General features: G+C 44.4%; 1 protein-coding gene and 2 pseudogenes across 1 annotated transcript; 1 reads left to right on the top strand and 2 right to left on the bottom strand.

The window, feature by feature from the left end:
* The window catches only part of LOC119535186, a 78,630-nt pseudogene extending 58,274 nt beyond the window's left edge, over window positions 1-20,356 (top strand).
* Window positions 8,668-10,305, bottom strand: LOC119535555 (protein FAM204A-like). The gene has a single exon (XM_037837930.1). The coding sequence runs from the start codon at window positions 9,940-9,942 to the stop codon at window positions 9,241-9,243; it is 702 nt and encodes a 233-aa protein (XP_037693858.1). The 5' UTR covers window positions 9,943-10,305; the 3' UTR covers window positions 8,668-9,240.
* An 81-nt stretch (window positions 20,357-20,437) lies between the features above and the next one.
* On the bottom strand, window positions 20,438-21,576 carry LOC119535185 (annotated as a pseudogene).
* Window positions 21,577-22,845: the final 1,269 nt, after the last annotated feature.

Genomic DNA, 22,845 nt, shown 5'->3' with positions numbered 1-22,845 from the left:
TTTTCCTTAGTGTAGGGTATAATTTTCTGTTGTCTAGGCATGGTTTCCTTGGTTATTCAAATCAGGTTTTCCCAGACCAGAACAGGCTCAGGTCCCAGAGGGAAGAAATATTCAGTATCTGGTTTCCCTGAGGGTGTATCATAGAAAATTGCTCCACCCTGTGATGCCTCAGGTCACTGTGCTTTTCTGCCCAGCAGGTGATGCCTGTTAGCCTATAATTCTTGACTGGTGTGAGGAGGTATGGCCATGTTCCCCCAGGCTCCGGGGTCTGGTTCTGAATGGAAAGGGCCCCACCCCTTTCCTCTTAGAGAAGATAGACCCCCTAGGGGGAGGTCATTAGCATTTCAATGGTCTGTCTCTCTGCTTGTGCTGTCTCCACCCTTCTTTGAGTCACAGCCCTGGAAACTGAAAATGGCAGGGGCTTTCTCCACTGAGCCAAAAAAGAAACAGATAGTCCCCTTCAAACCATGTCCGAGGTGACCCTCCGGCTCTCTAAGGTCAGTCATCACCCAAAGCCTCTGTCTGTTTTTTTGGGGATTCATACCTGTAGTGAGCAGTTCACACTCGCTACTTAAAACCCCAGTTGGAGCTCAGCTGAGCTATATTTGCTTGCTGGGAGAGAGCTTCTCTCTGACACCATGAGGCTTTGTAGCTCAGGCTATGGGGGAGGGGGTCTCACAACTCGGATCCACAGGTTTTACTTACAGATCTTATGCTGTGATCTTGGGCATTCCTCCCAATTCAGGTTGGTGTATGACGAGTGGATGGTCTTGTTTGTCCCCCCGCAAAACAAACATTTTTGAAGATTAATTTCCATTAGATTAATTTCTGGATTATTTATTAGTTGTTTTCTTGTTTTTTTTTTAGTTGTTCCAGGGGGACTACTTAGCTTCCACTCCTCTCTATGCTGCCATCTTCCTTCCATCAATCCCATAGAGCCATTTTTACTTTGAAGAAGGTGGCAGTTTAATTGGCCAGTAACTACAATGAAAGTAATTGATTTTGGTTTGCTCTTAACTTCCTGAAAAATGCTTCTTTGGATTTCCAGAATTGATTTATTCCAAATTGAGATCCTTTCTTTGAGAGGAAAGTTTGAACTCAGCTGAACCTGTTATTTGGTGTTTCGAAAGGATCCATTGTGATTCCACTTAAGTTCTCACTAAACATCTGGAATCATAAACCTAGTACTTTCACAATGTTTAGACTTCAGTGAGTTGGGGAATGGGAAGGAATCCAAAAAATGTTTGGAAATAAATAACCAATCCTGCTTTCCAAGGACACTATTTAAGCACCAGTGACTCCTTTTCTTCAGACTACTCTTGGTCTTAGGGAAATTACAAAGTCTACTCTTCTAGCAGAATGAAGAGTGGATCCTCTCTTTATGTGGCTGTGTGATATTTCCAATAAATTTATGTATTTTTAATTTTCACTGATAAAATGCAGCGTTGAAGAGTTAATTTGTTTTTCTTTTTCACTGTGTTATTTCCAGAGTGTTTATATGTTTGTTCATTCATTCAGCAGACACTTATCTAAGCACTAGCTAAGTTTCAGACACTGGGCAGGACACTGGGGATACAAAGATGAAAAATACAGTTTTTGAAACGAACATTTTTGAAGATTAATTTCCATTAGCAGCATATTTTAAGAGTTCATCACATGCTAAGTGTCATGAGAGGAATTGAAAAGAGCTAGAATAGTTCTTTCCTTCAGAAAATGTAATGTAGTGGGAGAGATCACGTTGACATGAAAAATACTCAGTGTAGAGCAAGTGTGAATTAATGTAAAACCTGAGCACAGAAATTCAGGAAGAACATAAATGAATGTGTAATCTGGAAGACTTCTTATAGGGGAGGGGATTTGCACTGTATCTTGTGAAAGACAGTACATTTCTCTTTTGCTCTCTTGTGCTTTTGATTATCGTCTGGAGTCTTGAATGGGATACAGGTGGAAATGCCAATCCCTTTAGTCTTCAGGGTAGCCAAACAGGGCCCAGGGTGGCTGGAACCCCCAGACCTGTCACCTCTGGCCATGAGCATTCTCCTCATGGAGACGCAAGGTGCAATACAGATATTATTTTCCATGTGTACAATGATGTGAGCAGTGTTTAGAGGCACTGCTTTGGGGAGGGTAAGTTTCATGAGTTCTAATTTGTATCATTCTCTGTAGATATGTATGACCAAGTGCTCAAGTTTGGTGCTTTCATCGTGGACAGCTTACGGGAGTGCTCCCAGCCTGTGCTGGTTTACATCCTGCCCCCCAGGCCGAGCTGCGAGGCGACTCCTGGGTTGTGAGTGACTCCTCCATCAACCCCGGCACATGGAGATGTATGCTGACCGAGAAAGCAGGTAGCCCTCCTTCCTTATTTCCATTCACTGCCTCCAGGGATCTTGTACCTGTTGGTTTCCTCCTAGAGAATGTTATAACCAAGAGAACTTTGAGTCTGTCCATTCCCAAAGGACTTCAGGTCATAAAAATAGGCTTTCTAAATAGTGTCTGTTGACATGAGAAAGAAACCAGGCTAGGGTCCCACCACCCCAGATTCTTTTACTGTGCAGTCCTCTCTCCCGAGCAGCCCCAAACTGAGAGACATTCTCCCCTCCTATTTATTGTTCAGATATGCGTGTTCATTATCTCTTTCTTGGGTCTGTTGCAGGGAGAACTTAAAGTAAGTTGGAGTGGAAGGACTGAATTATTGAGTCTGGGGTTCTAGGTTCTTAACCCAGCTCTACCACTGACTAGCTGAGAAACACTGAGCAGTCCCTTAATCTGTTCTCAACCCTTTCCTAAATAGATAAACCTGACTGTATGTTTTCTTGACATTTCCCATGCTAATTCTTACATCCAAACATTTTATTGGAGCAACTACTTCTCTCTTTTCCCCCAAAACTCAGCCTTCTACTTTAAAAGCTGCTTAGGAGTGTCCAGTAGTTTTACTGTCACATCACTAGGCTAGCATTCTGTACTTATGGATTTATTCTTTTTAAAGTCCTAATTTAGCCCCTGATCTGATATTATATCAGGTTTGAAATCTAGCTCTGCTGTGTACTAGTCTTGGATAAGTCTCTTAACTTCCTGTACCTCACTTTCCTCAGCTGTAAGATGGGGATAATAGTACCTTACCTTATAGAATTGTTGTGAAGATTATATGTAAACACAGTGCAATGCACATAGTAAGCATTAGCTGTAACTGTTTTTTTTTTTTTATGTAAATGTTAAAAAATAATCCATTTAGGACAAAGTTCCTAGAATAAGGTGTCATTAATATACTAGAAATAACCCCCAAGCCCTTTCATTTCCATAGCAGCAGCCAGAATGTTTTCCTAACAGCTTGGCCTGACTTCATGTGTCTGATGAGAGCCAGACTGACAGCTGTGGTGTAGGATTGATTGGCATTGACCCCTCATGTACAATCTAAGTGCTAGAGGTTGTTCCCCTGCCACTGCTCCTACATCCTTTTTCCTGGAAAATAATGTGATGCCGGTCACCCTTGTCAGTTGTAGGTGGTGAAATGTGTATTCTTCTCCCTGTGAGATGGAAATAGACTGGTGTGGCAATGAGAATTGTTTTAATTGTTTTTTACCAGACCTTTCTCATACCTCACTTGGATACTTCTCTGGTGCTTGCTTCGCTCCCTGGGGTTATGTCTGTGAACCATGGGTGGGCAAAACCATAAGAAAGCTATTTCCTGGTCCACAAATTGTAACTGGCCTTGTTCTGTTGTCGCCTTCCTTTAGAGTGCCTCTATTTCTCTTTTGTTTTGTTTTCTTTCTCTCTGATCCAGGGGATGGGTTCTGGAGCCAGAAGGGACAGTAGAAATCCAATTCCGCAGAAAGGATTTGGTGAAAACCATGCTTCGGGTGGGCACAGTCTACATCTGCTTGGCTGAGCAATTGGGTATGTCTGCTTGTCCTCCTGGCAAATCAGTAAGCCATTCAGCTGATTTGTAATGAGTGCATTCATAGGCCAGGAGAGGAGGCACTGAAGCATGTGATCAAATTCATGATAATCTTTATTTACTGTCCTCTATATAGTAAGAATCCTGGTAGAATGAAATAGTGTTATGTAATAGGAGGGAAGTGGGCCCTTAAAACAGCAAAAGTCACCCAATTTTTCTTCCAATACTTACTTAGATTTCAAATAGCCCATCATCTAGGTTTGTGGATGTCCTTGTAAAGAATGATTAGCTAGAAGTTGCTTTTGGGGGCAGGCTAATCAGGCAGAGAATACGCTAGACTTCAGTATGCTCCATTTCTGCTCATCTCTTTGGACAGTCACCTCATATCTAAGGGACACAGGAGTCAGTGTCACAGCATAAAGAAGCTGGAGTCCCTGCTTAGGCAGTGTTCTGAGTTCATCCCACCTAGAGAAATGGAAATAAAATTGTGCACCGTGTGCTTCTAAACAGAGGCTGCAGCAGCCATAGCTCTGGGAACATTTGCGCCCGATGCTCTCAGCCATTAGGCCGTTGCTCATTTCTCTCTGGAGCTTTTGGAAGGCCTCTTCATTTGGAACACAGGAGTAAACTGTAGGAGCTCTGTGTTGAGTCCATAGCCTGAATAAGCTTCAGATTCTTTTAAAACACTGATTTTCTTTCCAGGTCTTCCATTGAGCCCCTTGCTTTGTTAGTAAAGATAATTGTTTGAGATTCTTTGGTTTGTTAGTTGTTCTGTTTTTGTTTTTGTTTTTGATTTTCTAAAGGAATGGAGAGATTGTCTTCAAAAAGTCATGAAAGTCAGTTAATGGGAGAAGTAAAAAAAGCTATGCTAGTTCATTTATGTTCCAAATAGTAGTTTAATTAATAAAGTACTATTTGTGGCCTCTTTGTTCTCACCATCTAGAGCCGGCACTCTAGAGAAAGCATGTTTGGGGCCCTGAGCCAGGTGGCTGGTCACACATGGTGACTTGGTTTACAGTAAACCCTGTGTCCCATTCTTGGCCATTAAGCAACCACAAATAACTCTAACCCATGGCAGCCTGATACTTTTATGGGAAACACACACAAACAACAAGAAATTGGCAAAGTTGTTTCTAAAACCTATGGCCAAACAGAATCAGTGAGGTGGGTTTTTTTCCTTTTTCTTCTCCAAACAGGATAATTACTCCTGACCAATCTCATACACGTTAATTAAAGTAACTGCAGCTCAAGGGCAAGTTACTTACAACTGTACACAGAGAGAGCTCTAAAAGCTTCAGCTACTGATAAGCATCTCACTTAGATGGCTCATAATTGCTCCCAGCATCCAGCGATCCTTGCTGCTGTTTTTGTCACTGATTCTGTACAAAGGCAGCATTGCCACAATTGCAGGACACAGTGGATTACATAATTTTCCTTTTTCTCCCCTCCCTCCCCCCTTTTTTCCCCCTGGTTTTCTTTCTGGCCAATTTAAAAGTTGTCAAAGTTGGTCTTCTGGATCATTGCCCTTTGATATTTCACACACTCCATTTGCCACAAACAAGCCACAGGGTCGCAGTTCATGCTGACTCTAGCAGAAGCAGAGAGAGCTCCATTTATCTTACACTGCCTGCTGAATTCCTTCTCATTAACTGGGGGTTCACTGCCTCTTTTTAACCCCCCAATGGGTGTTATCATCCCTTCAGAATAACTGGGTGGTAGGAAGAGGGATCCTCTCTGACATCTGTTTGCAGAATGACTGGATGGTGAGGGGAATGGGGTTGAAGCTTTTTGCTCTTGAAGGAGAGTAATATTGCTCCCAGCTTCACCCAACACCTTTTAACTTTTGAAGCTCAGGAAGGGGAGAGGGAGGAGATTCCCAAGTGAAGACCGTTTAATCATTTGTTACAAATCATCTCATCATCAATTTGCTATCCACATTGAAGAAAGCCATAGTTATTTAACCTTGACTAAAATAGTACTAGAGAAAGAATCCTTAGTTGGCTAAATGTGAAGCAGGCTCTGGCCCAAGGCAGCCTGGGAACATGAGCAGTAGATCTGGAATAAAAATAAGTCTTGGTTATGTTGCTTGCAGTAAGTTGTCTAACTTTTCTGAACATCGATTTCTTCATCTTAAAGTGGGATAACACTTCCACGGAGATGATGTGAGGATTAGATGAATATGTATTTGCTGTGAATCTGTGAAGCATTTACAAACATAGGATTGTCATCATTTCCTTTTGGTCTCAGTTATTAGAAGAAGCAGATGGCTGTGTTGGCATTGAGCATTCTGTGTGGCTTAGACCCTGTATTAGTTAGGGTTCTCTAGGGAAACAGAATCAATGAGAGGTGTCTCTGATTATCAAATTGTAAAAGTGACTCATGCAACCGTGGGTATGCACGAGTCCAAATTCTTTAGAGCCGTCAACAAACTGTCAACTCCAAGGAAGATGTCCGATGAACTCCTCAGGAAACGAACCAGCAACTTTGACGAACTCCTCAGACAATCAACTGGGATCTTTGATGAACGTGTTCGATGAACTCGTCAGGAAACGAACCAGCAACTTCAACAAACTCCTCAGGAAATGCTTCACTGGGCAGCCGAAGAAGAAGTGAAGGTCCTCTATCTGTCTTGCTTACGCAAGTCTTCAACTGATTAATTGGATCAAATCCAGCCAATTGCATTCTCTTGTTGTGGAAGGCACGCCCTTTGGTGAGTCATCAGTCACAGCTGCTGTCAGTTGACTGATGATCCAATAAACCAGCCTCAAACGTCCTCACAGCAATTGTTAGGCCAGTGTTTGCTTGACCAGACAGCTGGGTCCCCTGGCCAAGTTGACACATGAACCTAACCATCACAGACCCACAGTTGGAATGAGCAGTATAGGAAAAGAAATACAAAGGAAACAGATGAAGTGATCCTGTCTTTCAGGGAGTTTACAGTCTTTCAGGGAGACCTACACACCCACTCACAATCATGACACAACAGATCAGCATGGATATACCAGAACATGTGAGCCCAAAGAGCATCACTTTTGGCTCCCTTCTTAATGCTTAGAACCAGAGATGCCAAAACACTTTTGTACAAGTGGGTGAAAATGACTTCATCCAAGATAAAAAATAAATGTATGTCAGAACCCAGAATGGAATTTTTGTTTCCTTGGTCTGCATTTCATTAGGATTTCTCAGATTTCACCTCAGCTGAATACTGAGCCTGGGCGCAATGAAGCAAATCTTCCTTCCTTTGTGATCTAAAGTCAATGCCACTGATTGTAGGAGGAGAGAAATCTGATTCAGGATTTAGGAGAAAGCCTGTAGAAGTATATGTTGTCTTGTGTTCTTGGGTTCTTTCCAAATCAGCCTTATGCCCTGGGAGCATGCTCACAGGTCCCCCGGACACACCAGTACGCAACTGACTGGCTGAGTTCAAAAAGAAAATAAATATTTATTCTGTAAGAGAATGAGGGCTATTTAATTTCTGAACAGGTAACTTCATGTCTTTTTTAGAATTTTGATTTTTTACAAAATGGCCTTTTGTCATGTTAGGTAGTTAGTTTGGGTAGGAAGGTGGTGAATTACTGGTTTGCAGTTCTGTGTTTATAACAAAGGCTGAAAAAAGTTCATACATTGATTCCTAATAGAGATAACGGGAAGAATCAGCCCAGAAAGAAAAGTGAACTAAGCCCAGGTACCAGAGTCGTGCATTGCTGGACCAGTTCTGACCCTGGATTCTCAGAAGGGGGTCAGTGGGGGAGGCTTGGTAGACTCAGTATGGGGAGGATTGTTGGTTCCTTCTCTGGAGATAGAGCCCCAGCCCTCTGAGGCCTCTTTGTGTCTCTCTGACATCCTTCTACCCCCTCACAGAGGCAGGACCATGGAGAGTGGCTGTGGAGAGGGCCGGCCTGCCTAGCCTGGCTTCTTGAGTGCTGTGACCTGAGGTCCTCTTCAGGATCCTTACCCTCCCTCCTGTTGTGTTCAGAGGGAAATGACAAGTCAATTTAGATAGAAAGTGAACCGTCCAGCCCAAGTATGAAACAATTGTGAGTTCCTCACTGTCCCTCTCAATACACAGAGCACCTGGGCAAAGGAGCCATTTAATGGAAGTTTATTCTGCTCAAGTCAGACACATCTTGGTCATGGCCCCGTTCCCAGAGAGCTGGGCAGCCTGCCCTGTAGCACGTTGGCTGTGCCCACACATGCCGTGCTCTGGGAATGACGATCTGGCCCAGGCAACGGCAGCCCTGGCTGAGAATTGCTGCTGGCCCTCGGCTGATCCTTCCAGTCCTACTCAGCACCCAGTCTGCCTTTAGCCCAAGGCACCCCTAGGTGCAGATAGTGGGGATAAACATGTCTTCAAAAATTTTCGGGAATGCCTTTCTCCCAAGCCTTCTCTTTAGTAGTAAGGATGACAGGAAAAAAAAGGACTGTTTTTGAGTCAAAGGGATTCAGTAGTTAAGCTGCTTTCCTGGCAGAGGTGATCAAAGTATCTGAGCTATATATGTTTTTCCACCTCTTTTGTGTCCATCTGCAAGATGTTGTAGGCTGGAAAGAGCCAGAGTAGCTTGTTTGAGGCAGAAAGTAGTATCCTTGCCTGGAAAGTTGAGACTAGGAAAGAAAGTTCCAATACCTATTCCTAGGAAGTGACATTTCACCCTCTCACCTGTTACATGTGGAGTGCCCGTCATTAGCAATGGGCCTGCCTGAGCACTGGGCCCTGCGGAAGGTAGGCTGATGAGAAACCACATAAGGTTTTTTGTTTTTTTTTTTTCTTTATTGAAATATTTTATCTGGATTTACATGAAAATTAATCAATTGATTTTACCAAATGATCATGACATATCAATTCTACTGCCTCTAATAGAGTCAATAATTTTATAAATTAAGGTGATTATAAAGTTATTTGTAAAAACAGTATCAACTGAGACTTTCTTGCACTTATTACTAATCCATTATAAACAAATAATCTTAAAAACAAAAATTCTAGAGTAAGTACAGTTAAACCAGTACAGATAAGAAAGAACAAGGAGTTCATTGGTAATGCTACACCAAACAGATAAAAAGTAAAACTGATTTTATACTGTAAAGTTATACAAGTAAATAATAAAGCTCCTATCATTTTTTCTTGCATACATGCTTAGATTTCTTATATAAATAACAGAATGCTCCATTTCATGCACTTCAATAGGATCAACCCCTTAGAAAAAGACTGAAAAGATTTGATAATCAACTCCCAAGTTTTATGCTTCTTTTATCTTTTATCAATTTCCTGACATTTACCATAAGCAGCAAAGTATTTTTAGTAAATTTAGCACTTAGGTCTAAAAAATGTCTTGAAGAGCCCTGGCAAGTTACATATATCCCATGTTGCTTTTGGTTTCCCATCTCTTCTTTGCTTCAAACCCCCATGCAAGTTTCTTCTTTTTCCGAACAACCTGTGAATTTTCAGCAGCCTTCTTGGCTTTTACAAAATTATGGCAGGCAACAGCTTTGGCAATTTTTACACCAAGCTCTCGAGTAGCTAGCTGGTTGCTGAGTTCCTCGGCTTTCTCAACATTCCACTCTTCCACAGCCTGGTCTATGCTCTTTTCAAGACCTGACTTCTCAATTTTTTTCTTTTTTACAGGGGGGTCAAACCTTTCATTGACTCCAAAATACTGAGTGAGTTCCTTCCACTGGATTTCATTTGGTGAGTGTTCACTATGAGATGCCTCTCCATTGTTCAATTTATCTTTCCTGGAGCGTTTTCTTTTTTTCCTCCTGAATCTTGAGGCTGAGTTTTTCTGTTCTGAAGGTTTTTTATGCAATTCTTGAAATTTATTCCACATATTTAATGAAATTCCAGATGGACACTCTTCATATGCATTTACATTTGCCTCTGTTTCAGTTTTTGGTCCATTTGTAGGGAACTCTGAGATTTCTGATTTTCTAGTGGCCTGATCTTCTTTATCTTCCTGTAAGTTAAATCCAGAGTTCTCTACTATGGCTTCATCTTCAGAGTTTGACTCAACATCACTTTCATTTAGGCCAGGAGGTAGCAGCCCACTCCACATCTTTCCTTTTTTTGCAGATTTGGTTCAGCCTCAACAGTTGTTGATTCTATGAAACATCTTCACCAAAATATTCTCTCAGTTTATTAAGAGGAAGGGCTCTGGCATCTAATGGCTCCAACTGGAATCTTGACTCCACCACCCACTAGTGACATGAGGAAATCATTTAGTGTATCTGACCGTCAGCTTCTTCATCTCACTCCTTGCTGCAACACTCCTTGCCCTCTCAGTCAGATGCAATACTTATTAAGCCCCAGGACCCAGCAGGTAAGGTTTCTCTCCTCTACCTAGCAGCCACAGCCAGAAATGACAGTTTTCAGAAGGACCATGCACTTCCGACAGATGCTCGGTTAGGCACCGGCCGCCCGGCAGCCATCTTAAGACGCCGTCAACATTCTGCGTTCTCTCCACATAAGGTTTTATATCATGAAGGTAGATATTGTCGAATCTTGCCTCTGCCCTTGCTAGCAACAGCTTGAAACCCACCCCATCACATCAATTCTGAAGCTATTTGGCTTGATACAATTAGAGTGCAATAGTGACAACATTTTCTGGGAATGAGAGGGTGTCATTTTAGTCTGATCCATTAATCTAGTTCTATTTCTAAAAGCACCTGGGCTTGCCTTCTCTCAAGAAGCAGTGATTCACAATTCTGTTAGGCCAGAGGGGCCTGGCAGGCAAAGTTCACTTTGTCAGAGTGAACCCGAGCTTTTGCTTCCCTGAAGGCTGCCATCAGAACACATCTGAGAGATCTCTCATCCCTGCTTGGCCCCAGTCCATACAGAGGTACCCAACCTGCCAGACCTTGGGAGAGCAAATTAGGGAAGGAAAACAGTAACGACTGCAGAGGCACATCACCACCAGGATTTAGAGAATTCTGTGCTGTTTCTCAACTCTGTTATGTGTTTGCATGGGGACGCCAGGAACAGGGCTGCAGGGGGAGTAATATGTATTTATACCTAGTCAGGAACCTGTGGGTTTACCGTAACACCTCGAACAGCAGAGCACTGACACCATTGCAAGAAACTTGAGAGTCAAACATCCCTTGAGAAGGTTGCTGTTATAATCAGTATGCAAAGGCAGTTGTATTTACATAGGTATGGCCCCCTTTGAAGAAAACCAGATATATGAAAATGGGATTTTAAGAAACTAGATACTTTGGGAGAAATTATTCCCATTACAAAAGGTTTATTTGCTTTACCAAAGGATTCACTGCAGGGTTCCTTCTAAATAGCTCCCCTAAGGCATTTAAAACAGGATCTGATGTATGCCATTTTTCAAGAATGCTCTTATGTAAAGAAAGGCACACCTGCTTTGGTACAGAAATAGTTTTGTAGGTTTCCTTTTCACCTTATTTACTATCTTTATGGAGAAATTTCTCCCAAAATAGAAAACATGATTGCATAGATCTTTTAAACAGCTACATATGCTGTTACTTCTGAATCTTAATACGAGTCCAGTCTTCTTTATGGCTGAGTTTTTCAGTCTCAAGGTTTAGGCAGGGGTGTATGTTCTTACATCTGAGATATTCAGAAGCTTTGCGGGTATCTTGGTATTGTTCTTATCTCTAGCATCGTAAGTATGTAACCAATCAAAGCATGTTGCTTCACTAAGAGAAAGAAAAAGAGCCTATAAAAGTTAAAATTGGGTTCAAATGGACATAGGCTTCTTAGTATATATATAAAAAAAAGTTAGGAATGTGTATGTTTCTTTCATAAAGCATTTTCCTTATTTGCCAGATGAGGATTGTTACATAAATGAGAAATTGAGGTCGGGAAAGAAAAGGAATTTCTCCAAGTTCACCTTTGGCTGAACAGAGAATTTTTAGCCTACCAATCTGCTTTTTATTCTGAGCTTTGAAGGTCTCTCTTCCGCAAATCCTACTCCAGAGTGTGATCTGCCCACGGGTAGCATCGAGCTGGCCTCCCCTACCCTCCTCCAGTGTTCTCTTTGGGTGATGCTGCAGAAGTCAGCTGTCCTGTCCAGAAGTTTCTCTGCAGCTTTGACCCCGTTGAGGAGAGATGTGGCTCTTCATTGTGTCCTGGCACCAGAAAACACCTGACAGGCTGCTGTGCTGTGGACACTTGAGGGTCAGTTTAAAATCCCAGCTCCATCAATTCGTAGCTTTGTGGCCTTGCACAAGCTATTTTAAGTTTTTTGTGCCTCAGTTTCCTCATCTGTAAAATAGAGATCTTTTAGGGTTGTTACAAGGATTAAATAAGATGAAAAGTACTTAGAATAACACTAGCACATAATAATTCTCAATAATGTTACCTATTATTTGATCAGACTAGCAGTGCCTCTTCTGTATTTAACTATTTACATTAGAATTTTTAATTAAAAGGTTGGATTTTCATTATTTCATAGGGGTTTTTTTATTTGGGGTAGGAAAGGTTGGGAGTAACCTGCCTTTCTTTTCCCATTTCAGGCTTTTCCTGAAGTAGGATTCTAGAAAAAAATGACTTTCCTCTCTGTAGCATATTCTTAAACATACTCACACACGCACACACACACACACACACACACCAACTTGCTTTCCTAAAATCCCTGAGGCCCTGCAATCTGGCTAGAAAAGAAAGAAAACCATTCCAAGATATTTAATTGTACAGGGAGCTTACAGGATTGATCAAGAGCTTAGCTTTTTACAATAGTCCAGTGAATAAGAAATGCTCCTGACAAAGGATCAATGATAGGATAATCACTCTTTATCCCCCTCCTCATTCTTACCTTCTTTCTTTCAGAAGAACAAGGTTCAGAAGTCAAAAATCTTTATGGACGCCGTTTTTAAATTAAGCAGAAAATAGACATTGACATATTTGTTAATCTCTCCTAAATCATTACCAGGGCTGGCTGCTTTGCTGTACATGGAGTGAGAGGGGCCCTGTGTGTGCAACACAAAAGAGTAGAACCAGCTTAAAAGTGGCTTTTTATTTTTAGAAAATAAAATTTAGGGAAAAAAATATTTCCCCTAAAACAGAGCACACAAATCCATGGCCTTTTTGTGTACATTTTTAAAATCACACATTCTCTATTTTTGTCTTTTCCTTCCTTTGATGCTTTTTTGAGATGTATTTTGAACTATGGTCAGAGGCATTACTGAAGGAATCAAAAAAGATTCTAATGCAAAACACCAGAAATGGATTGGCTTTTATAAAGGGGGTTTATTTGGTTACACAGTTACAGTCTTAAGGCCATAAGGTGTACAAGGTAACACATCAGCAATTGGGTACCTTCACTGGAGGATGGCCAATGGTGTCCAGAAAACCTGTTAGCTGGGAAGGCATGTGACTGGCATCTGCTCCGGAATTCTGGTTTCAAAAGGGCTTTCTCCCAGGACATTCCTCTCTAGGCTGCAGCAGGGAGCTCCTTCTGTCTGAGCTTCTTATATAGTATTCCAGTGATTTAGTAAGAGCCACCTAATGTGTGGGATCCATATCTCTATGAAAATTATCCGATCAAACATTTCACTCAGTTGGTTGAGTCACATCTCCATGGAAACACTCAATCAAAGGATTCCAACCTAATCAACACTCATATGTTGCCCCCACAAGATAGCCTCAAAGAACATGGTGTTTTGGGAGACATAATGCATCCAAACTGGCACAGTGGCATTTGGGGGAATGCTCTATGGTCTTCCCAGGCTGGAAGACCAGAGCATTATGGGTGTTGGCTTTGTTATTCTTTCAAAGTCCTAGAATATCTTGATTGGGTTGGTGAGAGCTTTGTTAGCCCAGATGCCAGCCTTCTCATCCCTCCAACCTGGTAAAGCCAAAACCTTGTTCCCAGAATGCTCTACTCCTCAGCCAACAAGTTCTCTCTCTTCGACACTTGATACTGAGTCTTCCTCTTAACTCCTTTTCAGAAAAGTGAACCAAGTTCTGGTTTGTTTCCCTTCTGTGGCCACTGCCAGGATACCTGCTTGGCCACCTTCAGTACCACTTAATGTGGACAAGTGCGGGTTTTTAGACAGCCAGGCCAAAGGGTAAATCCTGACTTTGCCAGTTAAGAGCTATATGCTATTGGGCAAGTCACTTTACATTTCAGAGCCTTGGTTTTCTCATTTGCAAAATAGAGACTCTGTAAATTTGGATTGTAATAAGGATTAGAGATAATGTCTGTGAAGCAACTTGGAAAGCGCCCAGTAACGTTGAGGTCTTCAGCCTGGCAGCGTAGTATTACCAGCTGTTCAGACCTAGGTCAAATTGCACATGGTGACTTACAAGCTGTGTGATTCTGAAAGCATCAAGTGTGGTGCCTGGCACATAGTACATGCTCAGTAATTATGTGTTAGATATGGTTCACGTATGTGTACGTGCATATAAGTGCAATGGTGGTTGTTTACCCTGACGGACCATGTTACAACGGCTGCAGTTCCAGATCAGCCACATCCACAGTCCTGCCTTCCCTCACCCCCAGGCAGGGCCGTGGTTTTACCTACTTGTTGTGTTAGTTCTTAATCTCACAGTAACAGGAGGACCTAACCTTAAATCTTAGGTCTGCCTAGTAAATAGTGTCTGACCTACAGAATGGGAATTATTGGAGACATTGTCCTGCTCTAAATTGTGGAATAGGACAGAAAGGGAACTTCAACTTTATCAGCCAGGAGTCTGCCATCACCACTTTGCCGTTTCTGAAATTAAAAGGATATTACTGCTGAAGCACTACTGACCCCAAATAAGCAGGTAGAGACACCATAATATAGTGTTCAAAAGCTTCTGGAGCCAAGCTGCTGCTTTTGAGTTCTGGCTCTGTCACTTTCTCTTTGTGACCTTAAGTTACATAAATTCTCTGTGCCTCAGTGTCCTCACCTATAAGATGGGTATAATAAGAATACCAACTTCATAAGGGTGTTGTGAGGACTAAATGAATTAATAAATATATAGCACATAGGATGGAACCCAGTGCTTTCTACATATTAGCTCTGATTTCCAGTTGTTTGTAGGTGGGGAGCCAGGAAAGAGGTTTGTTTTTTTTTTTTTTTTTTGAAAGCTTGGTTAACTTTTTAAACTTTCATTTGATATACTTTCACAGAAAAGTTACAAGAATATTTCTGTACAAAGAACTTCTGAAATCCTTTTCTCAGATTCACCAGTTAGCATTTTGTCCCATTTGCTTTATCATTTGTGCATTCTCGCGTGTGCATGCTCTTTCTTTCCCCCTCTCCTCCCTCCATCTCTCCTTCCTCCTTCTCATTCTCCCCCCCACCCTCCCTCCCCACACATATTGTCTTTGAACCATTTGAGAGTAATTCATAGACATATCATGCTCCTTTATCCATAAATATTTAGTGTCTTTTCTAAGAACATGAACTTTCTCTTACATACCCATAATACATTTATCAAAATCAGGAACTGTAACATCGAAAAGATTACTGTCTAATCCTTGGTTCATATTCAGATTCTACCCATTGTCCTGATAATGTCCTTTATAGTTTTTTTGTTTGTTTGTTTTTACCCTCCTGATCTGAGATCCAATCCAAGACCACACACTGCAATTTTTAGTCTCTTTTAATATGGAATTGTTCTTCGGCCTTTCTTTGTCATTCATAAGTTTGACATTTTTTGAAGAGAATAGGCCAGGGTTTTTTTGTAGCATGTTCCTCAGTTTGGTTTGTCTTCTGTTTCCCCGTGGTTAGATTCAGGTTATGCATTTTGGGCAGGAATACTGCAGAAGTGATGTTCTTATCAGGAGGGCTCATGTCAGTTTGTCCTGTTGATGGCAACTTTGATTACTTGTTTTGTTCACTAGGTTAAGCCACTGTAAATTTAACATTTTCCCCTTTGTAATTAATAGGCAATTTGTAAGGAGGTAGTTTGAGACTATATGAATATCCTGTTCCTCATCAAACTTTAACCCACTAGTTTTAGCATACTGTGATGATTCCTGGCAAATCAGTTTCTATTATGCTTGTAAAGTGGTGATTTTCTAATTCCGTCATTCGTTCTACATTTATTGTTGTTCTGCTGTTCCAGGGTTATCTTCCGTTTTCCCTATTCCAGCCCTGGAATCAGCTGTTTCTCCAAGGAGTCTTGGTTCCTTTTAGCGGAGAAGGAAAAATGTTTGCTTCCCTATCAAGGGTGTTGTGAGAAAGTCTCATCTCAGAAGAAAGCATTCAGCTCTCCTCCCATCACTTCTCCAGGCAGGGCTAAGTCCCTTCAGATCCACACTGGAATGAATAGACCTTCAACCTCATCCCATGGCGTGGGACCCAGTGCTGTCACACTGTCCACCTGTTTTGAAAAGAAGTCTGCTGTGGTGTCAGGGGCCTGAAGCAGTAAGTCAATGATGATCCTATATATGAGATCTCTGAGAAAAGATGGTCAACTTTGAACACCCTTCAATACATTTTTAAAGTAGCGATGCATTTAAGAGAGAGAGGTGGAGTGTGGCGTTGAGCATCCAAATGCCTCATAAAAATGAAACTGGGTCCTATAGTTACACCCTTATTCTGTTAACATGTGTTTCTGTGTAGTACTTACAGCTCACTCAGCAGCCCAAGGCTGTTTATGGCATATGATTCACAGTGGCATACAAAACCAGGCCTGTTCCCAGAAAGGTTTGCTTGAAACAGACCTTTCTCTTCTGCATGCCATCACTTGTGGTCATGTATTTATTTGTCAGCTTTGGTGACAAAGCACTTCAGGTTGTCCCCAACACTAGGGGCTGTCACCTATTGCTTCTTCAGCTAGACTTATTCCTCCTTACTGGGCAGGCAGCTAAATTTTCAGTATTGATTACAGGTCCTACTCTGAGAGTAATTAAGAAGAAAGCGCAACATAGCAATACCTTTTACTGGGACACTATTGATTTTGGCAGAGTGGGTTTGGATCTTCTTTGTTGTAAGGAATTCCAGGGTCTCCTGTCCGTTTAGTAAGGGTACTGTGTGTTTATAAGATTGGTGATACAAATGGGGTTTATGGACTGCCTCTCTTTTTTTTTTTCCTTTCCTTCTCTTTTACTCTTTTATCCCAAGAACTAGAATGTCTTTGTCACTCTGCTCATGGGTTGGCTCAGTGAGCAGCCCAGAGGGGTGGCTAATCCACTGGGCTAACAAGAGACACACTGATATGGCTCCAATCAAATTGAGTCCTATTACTTTGAGGTTAGCGGTGTCCAAACTTGAGATTAGAGCCTGTTGAGGAATGCAGCTTGGAACTTTAGGAGTTATTCCAGTCCTTATCTGGTGTGGACACAGGTAAATAACTGCTGTTTGTGCTTTCCTCCCACATCCCATACTTGGAAGAGTCCAGCCACTGTCCCTCTGGTCAGCGGTGGGTAGGCATGGGGCCACAGAAGTACTGGCCCTGCCCCTCTGGGGAAGGAGGAACCTGGTCTTTGGGCCGTGAAATAAGAGGCACAGGCTCTAGCTGCTGGTTCACACCTGCTTCACGGGAGGCCTGGGGAAAAAAGGGCTCCCATGATTGCTTTCACTGTTGTGACCATCAGGGAGAAGAGGACATGTGCACTCTACAGGGCAGGGCAAGTACAGGTCTGGCATCTCTCTTAGAGCCCTGTTACTCAGCAAAGAGGTGGTGAAGCCAATGGAGAGCCCAGCCACAGAGGGAAGGGGCCGGGGCGATTTTGAGCTTTCCATGACTGGCTGCTTTTGTGCAGAGAAATTCCTGGTCATGACAGAGTGTGATGGGCAGGTTTCTCTAATGGCAGGCACCCCAGAGCTGAGCTTAGCTCAGTGGAAGGAGCTGGAGAACCAGTTGAAGGAGCGGGAGGAATTCCTAATTCCCATTTACCGTCAGGTAGCCGTGCAGTTTGCTGACTTGCACAACACACCAGGCCGGATACAGGAGAAGGGTGTTGTCAGCATAAGTGCAGCGGTTGCCACTTCTCCTGACTTGTCGGAGACCCGCAAGAGTGCTTGTGTGTCTGTCTCGTGCACATAAGCAAAGGGCAGGGAGCTGGACTGGTGAAGTAAACAGCTTGTGGCAGATCAAACAGTTTTCAAATTTTCCTGACTTTTCCCATTTTCTATATCCATTATTAGTTTAAAACGGTTTATGTTTAGGTTTCTGTGGACTCTTCAGCTGGCAAGCTCCTGCTTAATTGGTGGGAAACTGAGTCACATTGGCAGTGGTTTCCCAGGTTGGTCCTCAGGCCATGGATTACTACGATGCCAAGGTTCCAGCAGCAACAAATCCCCCCTTGATCTGCATGCAGTTCATTTGATGCATCTGCTCAAAACCCATTTCTCTCCCTCTGGTTATCTGGGGAGTCACAGACTTCCCCCAAACATCTCAGCCACGTGCGGGGTTAGCGTTAGCCAGGCCCATTGCTATGCACCGTGCTGCAGCCGTCTCTGTTGGGAGGGCGTGTGGGGTGCAGTTCTGTACTGCGGAGGCTGGAGGTGCTGGGAGCTTGCAGCCAGCTCTTGAGTTTCTGAGGGGCTTGACTGGGGAAGTAGGTTTTGGTGCCTGTGTGGTTCCCTCTGGACAGCACTAAGCACATTAGGGACGGGGTAACTAATCTTACTCTTAATTTGTGTGAAGGATGTCCTGGATTGGAAAACATCCCACACGCTCTTCTACTGGAGGCTGAGGCGTCTCCTGCTGGAGGACCTGGTCAAGAAGAAAATTCACGATGCCAACCACCGGGCTGACTGATGGCCAGATCCAGGCCATGTTGAGGCACTGGTTTGTGGAGGTAGAAGGAACAGTGAAGGTAGGTGGGTCACCCTGTCACGCTCCTCACGCACACCTGGGGACCACAGGCCTGTCTTCTGAGACTCCTCGGGTCTCTTAAGGGCAGGAGTGGAAAGGAAGCATATAGGTCTGAGTCCTGTTTCCTCCCCGCCACCCCACCCTCCACAGTAGCACACTAGGATATCTGTTAGAGGAGGTGGTACGGCACTTTGCAGCTCTTTCATTCAGCAGAACTTTTTGTACATTTAATACATGCCAGACTCTGCACTAAGACCTTGGGACATGGCAGTGAAAAAGGCAGAAGTAGTTTCTGTCCACACAGAGCTCACCCCTTAGAGGGGGAGACAGATAACTCACAAGGTCATGTACAGCAGTGAGGCAGATGCTAAATATGCAAGCCCAGGACACCATGGAGCACAGAAAAGACTCCTAGCCCAGTCTTTGCAGGCGAGGAAAGGAGCATCTGAGAAGACATCCAGAGGAAGTGATGTGTCAGCAGAGACCTGAAAACAAAGTGGGAACTGACGAGGAGAAGAGGGAGCGGGAGGAGGAATGTTGCAGCAGCGTTCATGTTCCGAGGCCTAACTGCAGGAGTCTCGTGCTTTCAAGGAACTGCACGTCTCAGTACGGCTCAGAGATGGAGTGTCGGGGAAGAAGACATGGGCAGGAACCTGACCGTGCAGGACCATGCGCACTGTGTCGAGAAGTTGAGGCTTTCCCGAGGTCCATGGGAAGCCACTGAAGTATTTAAGCAGCATAATGGCATCCTCTGATTTGTGATTTAGAAAGACCACTCAGGGCTGTTTGGAGCGAGAACTGAATGACAAGAGCAGGAAGCCTAACGGGGTGATACTTTAGGCAGCAGATGCTTTAACTAGAACTAAAGGTTTTCTGGTGTCAAGTCAGAGCTGGAGGGACACGTCCATCCTGCATGCGGGGAACTATGAGCCCGGCATGTTCTTGGGGTCCTCTCATGGAGCGTGCACGTGCCTTGGAGCAGTGACCCCATGAGATGCTTCCCTTGTGGTGGTGTTGTTTCTTTTTTCCCCCAGATGATTCCATTTATTTGATTATTTTAGTACAGGAAATGCCAGACCCATCAACAGAGAGAACAGACCATAAATAAATACATTTGCTACGTGGACAGTAGGTCTCCCCAGCTGTGGGCACAAATGCATTGCCTTCTGGGATTGGCAGATGGAGAATGCACAAATGCCACAAAGCAACCAGGCTCAGAAGAATCAACAAGCCACATGGGGAACACTCTTGAAGGGCAATTAGATTCATTAAATAAAGGACCTGCATGTACATGATGCTTCACCATACATATAATTTATATATTTAAAAAAAAAAGCCCACAGTTTATGTAAGTACAAGCAGTTTTGGTCAGAGAAAACAAACCAGATAGATGGAGCCATGCTTGGGAAAGGACTTGCATTGTCTGCTCTCGTTCTGTTTACATCCCCACCTTTCTGACAGAAATACTTGGTATTACAGAATACACGAGCTGGCCTTGCTGCCACCTTAGGAAGTCCTAGCTAGTATCTTCAGGTTGTCCCAGGCTCCCTGTGGGAGGGGGGTGCCTGGGGAGCCGTGAACCCTAGGTCCCCTGTGTGCAGACCCCTCCCTGTGAGTCGCGGGAAGGAACAGGCTGGGAGCAGGTCCCACTGGTCAGACGGAGGAGGGAGGAGCCACCTGCTGGGCTGGGCAGGCTCGATGGTGCTGCCTGGGCACTGAGTGCCCACAAGTGCAGAAACGATTGAGGAGACATTTGGTTTTGCAATCAAAGCTTAAATGGCAAGACAAGCCTGTGTTTCTCTGCGTCTGTCCAGACACCCGTTTCCTTACTGGCTGGCATCGCTGGGGTCACACTGCAATACCCGGACGATGGTGACATCGCTCTTGGCACCTTTACTAGATTCTTCCAGGGACAGTTTGCTGTCATTGTTTGTGTCCATTTGCCTGAAGATCTCGTCTGTTCCTTTCTCCGGAATGGGCTCGTCTTCGGGCGTTTTCTCCACGGAAAACGTCATCTGTATGTGGCCTGCACGATCGCGAGCATCTTGCTGTGGCTGAAGGCCCACTCGAGCTTCTGCCCCAGCTGACCCCGTGAGGTCATGCTCAGCATCAGGAGGAACTCGCCACAGACCTGGAGGCGTCATCGGAGGGGAAGAAGCTGGCATAGATGGTCTTGAACTCGTACACGGCAGGGGCCAGTGGGGCCGTCCTGGAGGAAGCCCTTGTACCACTCGTGCAGCTCGTGGTCAGTGAACTCTGTGTCCTCCCACAGGTCCTGCAGCACCTCGGGCTGCAGCTTGCTGTTCTGCTTGCCCCCAGTGGGGGCAGTGGCCACACCCCAGGCCAAGCAGAGCCCGAGACCAAGCAGGGATCAGAATCTCTGGGGTCAGCTTCCAGGTCCGGTGCAGGACTCGCTCCACTGATTGCCAAGGCAAAGGTGCAGTGCTGGCAGTGGGGGGGTGGCCGTGGGCTGCTCCACTAGGAGAAGCACAGAAACCCTGCTGGGAGCGCGGGCCTCTGTGCGCTCATTGCCACCCAGAGGGACAAAAGGAAGTTGGGTGGCGAGGGGAGGGCGAGGTGCAGGCTCCCAGATGTGCGCCCACCTTCTTTCCTCAGGCTCCTGCCTCAGGGTTGTGGATGGGGCGAGTCTCAAGGCCAGGAGGACGTAGCAAGGACACCAGCCTTTGCCCCTAGGACAGCGATCAGGGTGATATCCATGGTGAGCTGCACGAGACAGTCCACAGGAGAACAGGGAGAAAATGACAGAACTTTTATTTCTGTTTATTTTTACAAAGAAAAAGAAGTTAAATATTAGCAAGTAGCATATCAATTAAAAGTAAATCATACCTATCAATTAAAACTAATTCCTATGTACATTTTTATTAAAATGTCGGCAGTCTGTGCTAATACGTGTTGAGTTTCTCGATAGGGTGTGACGAGAAACACTGGGGACTGCTGGGTGCATGTTGCTGCAGGGCTGGGGAGCCAGTGGGGGCAGGGAGAGCCCCGGTGCACAGAGACGGGGGACTCAAGCCTCTTCCTGGAAAGTGTTGCTTGAAGTCTCTGCTAACTGTTCTCAGAAAGGAATTCCAAAGTCTGCCTTGCATTTGAAAACTAGGAAATTGGGGTGCTTCTATGACTCATCTTTGTGTTAAGTCCAAACATTTCTTGAGGACTGAAAAGCTGCTTTGGATAAATATTTCAGACGTGCAGCGGATGAGCTCAGCTTTTTGTGACATCTGCTTCAGGTTCAGGTCACTCTGTGGTATAATTGAGTGAGACAATTTTGTCAGTGGCTATTGGCATCTTCTAGTGGAAGTTGGCATTGAAAGTCATGCCAGTGTAAAATAAGAGGTCAATAAGAGGTTGACCCCAGTGGACACACAGGAAAGGGCCAGAGACCCAGTGGACACACACAGGAAAGGGGCAGAGACCCCAGTGGACACACACAGAAAAGGCTGGACACCCAAGTGGACACACACAGGCAAGGCCGGAGTCCCCAGTGGACACACAGAGGAAACACCAGTGCAAGGGAGGACACATAGAGGAAAGGCCAGAGACCCCAGTGGACACATGCAGGAAAGGACCAGAAACCCTAGTGTACATATCCAGGAAAAGGCCAGAGAATCCAGTGGACACACACAGGGAGGTCAGAGACCCTAGTGGACACACAGGATAGGCCAGAGATGCCAGTGGGCACACACAGGAAAGGGCCAGACCCCAGCGGGCACACACAGGAAAGGGCTGGAGACCCAGGGAACATACACAGGAAAGGACAGAGACCCCAGTGGACGCACAGAGGAAACGCTAGTGCAAGAGAGGACACACACACGAATGTCAGAGACCCCAGTGTACACACACAGGAAAAGGCCAGAGACCCCAGTGGACACACACAGGGAGGTTAGTGACCCCATTGGAAATACACCAGACAGGGCCGGAGACACCTTTGGACACACACAGGACAGTGTCGGAGAGCCCAGTGGATACACACAGGAAAGGCCAGAGTCCCCAGTGGACACACAGATGAAAGGCTGGAGACCCCAGTGGACACACGCTGGAAAGGACCGGAAACCCCAGTATACATACCCAGGAAAAGGCCAGAGACCCCTGTGGACACACAAAGCAAAGGCCAGAGACCTCAGTGGACACACAAAAGAAAGGCCAAAGACCACAGTGGACACTCGCAGGAAAGGGCCGGAAACCCCACTGGACATACACAGGAAAGTGCCAGATA

Source organism: Choloepus didactylus, chromosome 5 (genome assembly GCF_015220235.1).
Source record: "Choloepus didactylus isolate mChoDid1 chromosome 5, mChoDid1.pri, whole genome shotgun sequence".
Classification (NCBI taxonomy): Eukaryota; Metazoa; Chordata; class Mammalia; order Pilosa; family Megalonychidae; genus Choloepus; species Choloepus didactylus.
The sequence above is the reverse complement of the archived record's forward strand: the minus strand, read 5'-3'. Positions and strand labels throughout refer to the sequence as shown.